This window comes from Pristis pectinata, chromosome 23, assembly GCF_009764475.1.
Source record: "Pristis pectinata isolate sPriPec2 chromosome 23, sPriPec2.1.pri, whole genome shotgun sequence".
In the NCBI taxonomy this organism is placed as follows: domain Eukaryota; kingdom Metazoa; phylum Chordata; class Chondrichthyes; order Rhinopristiformes; family Pristidae; genus Pristis; species Pristis pectinata.
Genome location: NC_067427.1, coordinates 18,542,984 through 18,551,222, shown reverse-complemented (window position 1 = coordinate 18,551,222; position 8,239 = coordinate 18,542,984). Strand labels below are relative to the sequence as shown.

Below are 8,239 nucleotides of genomic sequence, written 5' to 3'. Positions count from 1 at the left end.
ATCCAGATTAATGAAAATCCTTGAATTTTATCATTCTTATTTCATTCCTCATCTAACCACATTTTTGATTTCAATATGCCCAATATTTCAATGAAACCACCAGAGTAGTTCTATAGTCTCGTGAAAGTACTATAATTGGGGACAATTCAATTGCTGAAATTGTCCCCCCGAATTTTTAATATCTGTAAGACTCATCCTTACTTAGAATTCTCTTGTATAATTTATATGGTCAAGTTCAAATCTGGCTCCAGAGACTCGTGCATGACCAAGCAAATGGTCTAATACAGCACACAGGTGGTGCTGTATTTTCATAAGATCTATCTTTCATCTTGTAAATTTAATATTAAATCATATACAAACTAACTGTGAAGAGGCAGCAGTTATGTTTCTCAAGGAAATATTAGAAAACCAGTTATGCCTCTACAACAATCTAGCAGTTTCACAGGCACTTTAAGATCCCAGCTTTGTTTTCAGATTTTTAAAAAACTGAATTCTCAAACTGCCTTTGGTTGAAAATTGAACTTGGGTTTCTGGAGTATGGACCCATTGACATGCCAAACGCATTGGGTTCAATGGGAGCACGTGATGGAGATTATGGCAGGGATTGGGTACAACGGAGGTGATTGGTAGGTTTTGGATTATGAAATGTGGGGAATAATGGGTAAAGGTTGCATCATGTGACATGAATCATGGAGGGATTTTATGGGATGCACTTTGAGGCTTGTAGTGTGAATGGGAATTCGGGTGCATATAGTATGGAGTGGGGATGGGGTTTAGAGATGGAAGCTTGGAGTGGTGACGAAGAAATGAGGAGTTTAGGTTGATGATGGGGGTCAGTGTGAGAATCGGGTGGGTGACAAGTGGGGAAATGAGGTGAGATGCTAGATTAGGATTGGGGTAGGGGATTTGGAATGGGGATATGGATGAAGTTTGGAGGGTGATGGGGGAGGAAGATAGAGAGAGTTTTGTAGAGATGTGGGTGGAAGACCAGGGTGGGATGGGATGGAGGTGATGAGGCATGGGAGAGTTGGGATGGAGGTGAGGAGGCATGGGAGAGTTGGGATGGACTGGGGAGGAGGCATGGGAGAGTTGGGATGGACTGGGGAGGAGGCATGGGAGCGTTGGGATGGACTAGGGAGGAGACATGGGAGAGTTGGGATGGAGGTGATGAGGCATGGGAGCGTTGGGATGGGAGAGTTGGGATGGACTGGGAAGGAGACATGGGAGCGTTGGGAATGGAGGGGATGAGGCATAGGAGCGTTGGGATGGACTGGGGATGAGGCATAGGAGAGTTGGGACGGAGGGGATGAGGCATAGGAGAGTTGGGGCGGACTGGGGAGGAGGCAATGGGAGCGTTGGGACAGAGGGGATGAGGCATGGGAGCGTTGGGACGGACTGGGGATGAGGCATGGGAGCGTTGGGACGGACTGGGGATGAGGCATGGGAGCGTTGGGACGGACTGGGGATGAGGCATGGGAGCGTTGGGACGGACTGGGGATGAGGCATGGGAGCGTTGAGATGGAGGTGAGGAGCTGAAGGTTGAACCGGAACCGGAACTTCGCGTTATCTGGGAGTCGTGCTCACAAATGGCTGCAGAGAGAAGTGCGGATCTCCGGCATCGATACTACTTCGCGCACTGACTCTGTGCCGACTCCACGAGGTCCGCTCAGGATTTTATGTCTCCAGCGATGGAGGCCCAGGGAAGCAGTGAAGTCTTGCAGGCGGAGAGAGAGCGGATTCGCCGGGAGATCCTGGAGTTGGAACAGCGCCTGGTGGGAGTGGGCGCCATTGAGGAGCTGGGAGGCAAAGCGGGCGGTGAGTGGTGGGGGATGGGGGATGGGGGACGGGGGTCGGGGGTAGCCTTAGTCCAGCGAGCAGGGGGCTGTGGCGGTGCGGGGAGGGGAAACCATACGAGGGAGGGAGGGGAGGGGAGGGAAGAGTTTAGGAACGGGTGGGTCAGGAGGAAGGTAACTATGGATGGAGGTGAGGTAGTGGACAAAGGGCGGCTGGGGGGAAGGGCGGTGTATTGGGAAGTGGAGAAGGGGAGGAGTGAAGCTAAGAAAGCTTTGCAGTAACTTAGCTCTAGATTGTATCTTTAAGGAGAGGGAGTGTAGAGAAGGCAATAAGAGGTGAGCGAGGATGAAGTAGTAGAGAAGGATGAGTGGGGGGAGAATGGTGTTGCAATTTGGTATGGTGAAGTGGTGGGGGGGGGGGGGGTATGTGGCGGTGGAGGACCGGGTAGAATAGGTAGAGGAGATTTTAGTGGTGTAAAGAGAAAAGTGAAAGCTTGGTGTGAGGGAGGATGTTTTGATTGTATTGAAGGAGGTCAGATGGAGATGTGATCCATGACCCCAGGGTTTATCATCTTTATTTTAATCCATTGAAGATGTAATCTGAATGAGGATCAAAGGCTGTGATGAGCTGAGGGTTTTCTGACCTGGTATTGCCAACCCTCTACTGGGTGTCTCTGACCAGGAGATGAACATTTAATCTTCTCTCTGAGCTAAAGTTAACAGTAAGGCTTAAGGAGGGGGGATGGGGAGTGATATTAATGTACACTTTCATGATATATTGCTGCATTATACATAACATTAAAGAGGGTGTTAGAGCTCAGAATCACCAGTGACCAAAATCTGTGCATTATGAATGGTGTTGGGCTTTTCTGCATTAGTGTCACTTCCTAATGGTGTTTTATAAATCCAGCTACCATGTCTGATGAAACTGGAAAAACTTTAAAAGAAAATTAGATTTAATTGTGGGAATAAATTAGCAAAAGGTTGTCAGGAATTATATTGGTGGGAGGCTGGTGGATATTATTGAACACATGCACCTTTTATTTGGGTTAGCATTACATAATTCCCTTTTTGTGCAGTTTGATGACATCTCTGATAAGCAATATCAAGTGGAATGTTCCTCCCAGCATCCTGACTTGCTGTATTTGTAAGGTAATGCCTTTTTTTTAACTCCAGCAGGATATGATGAAGAGGAAGAGGAGTGCATCCAACTGGTAGGGAACCCTTTGCGTTACCTAGTCCCAAAATGTCTCTTCCAGAAACAGCAATAGTTTTTAAAAAGGCAGGCTGGCTCAGAGCAAATCTCTGGGCCATTGAGCAATCTTAATTGGAATGATGCTTCATGTAGGTGTGTTTGCCAACCTTTCTGGGTTTCATTGCTGTTTTTGAATTAGAAGAGTAAAATTTCTTCCCTTTTTTGCATTTGTACTTCTTTCCTACCTGCCCCACACATACCTTTACAACAAGCTGCACTGGATAATGAACCTAACTAATAAAACATATAATTTATTGTGTCTTACGACCTATTATCTGGACAAGATGTACAACAATTTTCCTTCATCTGGGGCATACATAAATAAGATGAAAAACTGAGTCCCTTGCTCACACCTTACTATCCATCACAGAATGTTCCATTTGTCCTATTCACTTTCTCCAATTTACCTACTGATTACCAACCCACGTCACAAGATTAGAAGCAAAAATAAGAACATAAACAGAAGTAAACCAGTTGGCCCCCTTGAGCCTGCTCTGCCATGGCTGATCCAATGTTGAACTCCAAGTCACTTTCCTGTTTTCTCTCCATATCTCTTCACTCCTTTCAACTTCAAATATCTATCAATCTCCACCTTGAATGTATTCAATAACCCCATAGTTCTCTGGGGTAGAAAATTACAAAGACTATAAACCTCTGAGGGAAGAAACTCTTCATCTCCATCTTATATGTGTGATCCCTTGTTCTGAAACTATGTCCCCTACTTCTGGATAGCCCCACTAGGGTAAAAATCATCTCAGCATCCACTTTGTCAATCCCCCTCAGAATATTTTATGCTTTAATAATCAGTTGTCATTCTTCCAAATTCCAATGAGCATAGGCCAATATGCTCGACCTCTCTTTATATGTGAACTGTTTCATTTCAGGGATCAACCTAGTGAGTGTTCTCTACATCACCTCCAAAGAAAATATAAAGTTCCTTAAATGCTCTACACATTTTTGGTCTACTAAATAATCCATTCCACCATCTACAATGGACAAGCCAGGAGTTTGATGGGAGTTTGACCATTTCTAGGATATAGCAGCTCACTTAATTGGTGCCCAGTCCTCTCCCTAAATGTTCATTCATTCTCTCCATTAATCCATTGTTAATGGCTCCAAATACTGTAACTCCCTACCCACCTGAGCCATGAGAATACATTTATCATATGAATTGAAGTTCAAGAATGTAACTGATTCCCTGTTCATGAATATTTGTGGATGGGCAAAAAATGCTGGCCTGGCCAGCTGAACTACAGCCATAAATGAATTATGATGAAAACAGCTGGAAGCTTCTAACTGGGAGACATTGCTGCCAAGCAAGCCATGGTGCCTCCACTTCCATGCCAATCTCCCTTCTTTAAAAATAATCTTAAACTGTTGTTCCTATGGACCAGATCTACTGATATTCCACTAATCTTTTAGGAAATGCAGATGATGAGAGAGGGGGTGGTGGAGGAAGTAACTGTTGTTGTATTCAGGTGGAGACCTCTGGCAGGGAAACTGCAGCTCAGCTCCCGGACAGCATTTCGGATGATGAGGGAGATGACCTTCCTGAGGACCCTGAAACCTGCCTGCAGATGAATCTGGTGTACCAAGAGGTCATTGTGGAGAAGCTGCAGGACCTGGAGTTGCTGCTCACCCACAATAAGGAACAACAGGTAAGTGTTTGGGGCTGAGGTGGGTTGAGAAAGTTGGGCATTGGTGATAACCTGTGAATTGCAGAATTGTTTCACTGGTCCAACTTTCTTTTGGAGGTGTCGGCTACCTTGCTGGTCTGGTACAATGGAGGACTCAGCACGAAAGTACTCTTCCAGGGCTGCCTGTAACTGAAGGTTTTGTCCCCTCAACCACTCCTTTTCTTGTTCTTCCATTACTGTCTGTTAGTGCTTTAAAAGGGAAGTGGAAGGCAAGCATGGGATGATTGAAATCCTGTATCACAGTTAGGTGCTTGTCATGTCTTGGCCTGAATTGAATGTGCCTGGATATAAGTGTCTAAACATCACACAATTGTGATCCTAACCTTGCTCGTGCCCTTTTTGTTTTGCTGTAGTGTGTACATAGTGATCAGCTACTGGGGCATTCACAGTTCTTTACCCCCACTTCCTATCCCAGGGAGTCTGAGGTGAATTGCAGATCACCTAACTTGCTCAGACCCAGAATTAACTACGGGACTTCCTCAACGTACGCCTGTGCCTTATGAGGCATTTTGGAGTAAGAACAGAAAAAGCTATAGATATTCAGCTGAGCAGGAAGCATCTGTGGAGGGAGAAAACTTTCAGGTCAATGACCCAGCATCACCCTCTCTTTATATATGTACAGTTCATCACAGGAATCAACCCAGTGAGCCTTCTCCACACTGCCCCCAAGCAAATACGTGGTTTTTTAAATATGTTGTAAGTTGCAGAAAGAGGGAGCTGTAAAGAAAACAAAGAATGTCTGAGATGAAGTACAAATCAAGATTGATCTGGTGCTGTCTGAGAGAGTGAAGCAAATGCTTGTTAATCATAACTGATTTGTCTGGAGTGATGTAAATAGAGCAAGACGAATGGCAGCGGCAAAGGGGAAAAACGTGCTGGAACTGAGAGATGTAGAAAACAGCAGTTGCTGGAAATCTGAAACAAAAGGGAATGCTGGAAGTACTCAACAGCTCAGGTAGCATATAGAGGGAAAAACCGTGGATGACTTTGTGTCAGAATTGGCCAGAAAAGACTAGTTATTTAAAATAAATTTTAAAAAACTGCAGCTGCTGGGAAAACTGAAATAAAAACAGCAAATGCAGGAAATACTCAGCTGGCAACAGTATGTTTGAAAAAAGAAACAATTATTGTTTCGGGTCTGAGACCTGAAACGTTAGCTCTTTCTCTTTCCACAGATGCTGCCCAATCTGCTGAGTGTTCCCAGTATTTTCTCCAGTTATACGAAATTGAATTCGATACTCAGTCCCGAGGGCTGCACGTGAATGGACAGGAGATGAGGTGCTGTTCCTCGAGCTTTCATTGAGGTTCAGTGGAAAATAGCAGGCATTTAGAAACTACTTCATCAGTATGATGTTGCAACTATTGTAACTGTCAATCAAATTGTACCAAGGCCTTCTGTCTGTAATATTTTATGGACTTCTGTTTAAAGTACTTGTGATCTTCAATCTTGTCTGGATGAGTAAAATCAAATTGAGACATCGCCACCCGTCCTCAGAGTTGCTTTAATACAAATGATTTCTTTCTATTTGTTGCTGAGGGCTGAGATCTGTAATCCCACTCAAAGTCCCTGTTGTGGGGACTGCACATGTCATCCCTCATTACTCTGCTAATTAGTTCCCATAGACAAATGAGGAACTAAGGAGAATAATGGTAAAAATCTGGAGTACATGAATTCCCTTGAGCCTGTTCCACCATCCAGTTAGATTATGGTTGAACTGAATTGTAACTTCATCCAACCTGACATCAATGGGAAGGAAAATGCTGGAATCTCTTATTAAGGAATTGGTAACAGGGCATTTAGAAAATAAGATTGGGTGGAGTCAACAGATTTACGAAAGGGAAATCATGTTTGACAAATTCTTTTCTCGTAGTAACTAGGAGAATAGATAATGATGAACAAGTTGATTTTGGTGTATTTGGACTTTCAGGAAGTCTTTGATAAGGTGCCACATGAGGTTATGAGACAAAATTAGTGGTATTGAGTGTTAATGGAGAGAAAACAAGTAGGAATATACAAATCATTTTTGGGTGGGAAGACTGACCAGTGGGATGCTGCAGGGTCAGTGCTTGTCCCAGAAGCAAATGTGATGTATCCAGGTTTGTTGTTGATACAAAGCGAGCTGGCAGTGTGGGCTGTGAGGAGCATGCATAGACACTTTGGGGGATAAAAATGGGATAAGTGAATGGGTAAAGACATGGCAGATTAAATATTGAGGTCATCCACTTTGGTAGGAAAAAAGTGGTAAAACAGCATTTTTTTTAAATGGTGAGATGTTGAAGGGTTTTGGTGGTCAGAGGGACTTGTGTGTCTTTTGACACGAGTCAATGATAGTTAATGTGGTTCAGCAAACCATTAGGAAGATAGACACTTTCACCTTTTATTGCAAGAGGATTTGAGTTCAGGAGTAGTGCCATCTTGCTCCAATTATGTGGAGTCCAAATAGACTGCATCTGGATGGAAGGTTTGTTGCAGGAGGAGAGATGACACATTCTAGGCCTTTAAGAAGGGAGGGAGGCAAAAGACAGGAAATTATCAGCCATTTAGCCTTACTTCAGTGGTTGGTAAGATCTTAAACTGCATTATTAAGCATGAGGTTTTGGGGTACTTGGAAGCACATGATAAATAGGCCGAAGTCAGCGTGGTTTCCTCAAGGGGAGATCTTGCCTGACAAATCTGTTGGAACTCTTTGAGGAAGTAACAGTCAGAATCAGGTTTATTATCACTGACATATGTTGTGAAATTCGTTGTTTTTGCAGCAGCAGGATAGTGCAAGACATAAAGACAAAAATTACTATAAGTTACAAAAATAAATAAATAGTGCAAAAAAAAAAGGAATAATGAGGTAATGTTCATGGACCATTCAGAAATCTGATGGCGGAGGGGAAGAAGCGATTCCTGAAACATTGAGTGTGGGTCTTCAGGCTCCTGTACCTCTGCTGATGGTAGTAATATGAAGGGGGCATGTCCCGGGTGGTGAGGCTCCTTAATGATGGATACTGATGATGGTTAATGATGGCAGAGTAGACAAAGGAGAGTCAGTGGATGTTGTTTTGTTGGATTTTCAGAAGGCATTTGACAAGGTGCCATACATGAGGCTGCTAAACAAGATAGGAGCCCATGGTATTATAGGAAAGGTACTAGCATGGATAAAAGATTGACTGGCAGAAGACAGACTGGGAATAAAGGGGGCTTTTTCTGGTTGGCTGCCGGTGACTGGTGGTGTTCCTCAGGGGTTGGTGTTGGGTCCGTTACTTTTCGTGTTGTATGTCAATGAGCTGGATGATGGAATTGATGGCTTTGTGGCCAATTCTGCAGATGGTGCAAAGATAGGTGGAGGGGCAGGTAGTGTTGAGGAAGCAGAGAGTCTGCAGAAGGACTGGGACAGGTTGGGAGAATGGGCAAAGAAGTGGCAGATAGAATACAGCGTAGGGAAGTGTATGGTCATGCACTGTGGTAGAAGGAATAAAGGCATAGACTATTTTCTAAATGGGGA

General features: G+C 44.1%; 1 protein-coding gene and 1 non-coding gene across 3 annotated transcripts in view; both read left to right on the top strand.

Moving 5' to 3' along the window:
- Positions 1 to 1,569: 1,569 nt before the first annotated feature.
- Positions 1,570 to 8,239, top strand: part of snapc4 (small nuclear RNA activating complex, polypeptide 4) — a 39,576-nt gene continuing 32,906 nt past the window's right edge. The window contains exons 1-3 of one of the 2 annotated variants that reach the window (XM_052037027.1): positions 1,570 to 1,815; positions 2,973 to 3,007; positions 4,527 to 4,706. In XM_052037027.1, coding sequence (XP_051892987.1) covers positions 1,677 to 1,815; positions 2,973 to 3,007; positions 4,527 to 4,706 — 354 coding nt within the window. In that variant the 5' untranslated portion in view covers positions 1,570 to 1,676. Of the gene's footprint in view, positions 1,816 to 2,969; positions 3,008 to 4,526; positions 4,707 to 8,239 lie in introns of both variants that reach the window. The other variant, XM_052037026.1, reaches the window with a different exon arrangement.
- Positions 2,409 to 2,506, top strand: LOC127582324 (Z30 small nucleolar RNA). Its single transcript, XR_007958099.1, has one exon. It is a non-coding gene; the product is annotated as a Z30 small nucleolar RNA (small nucleolar RNA).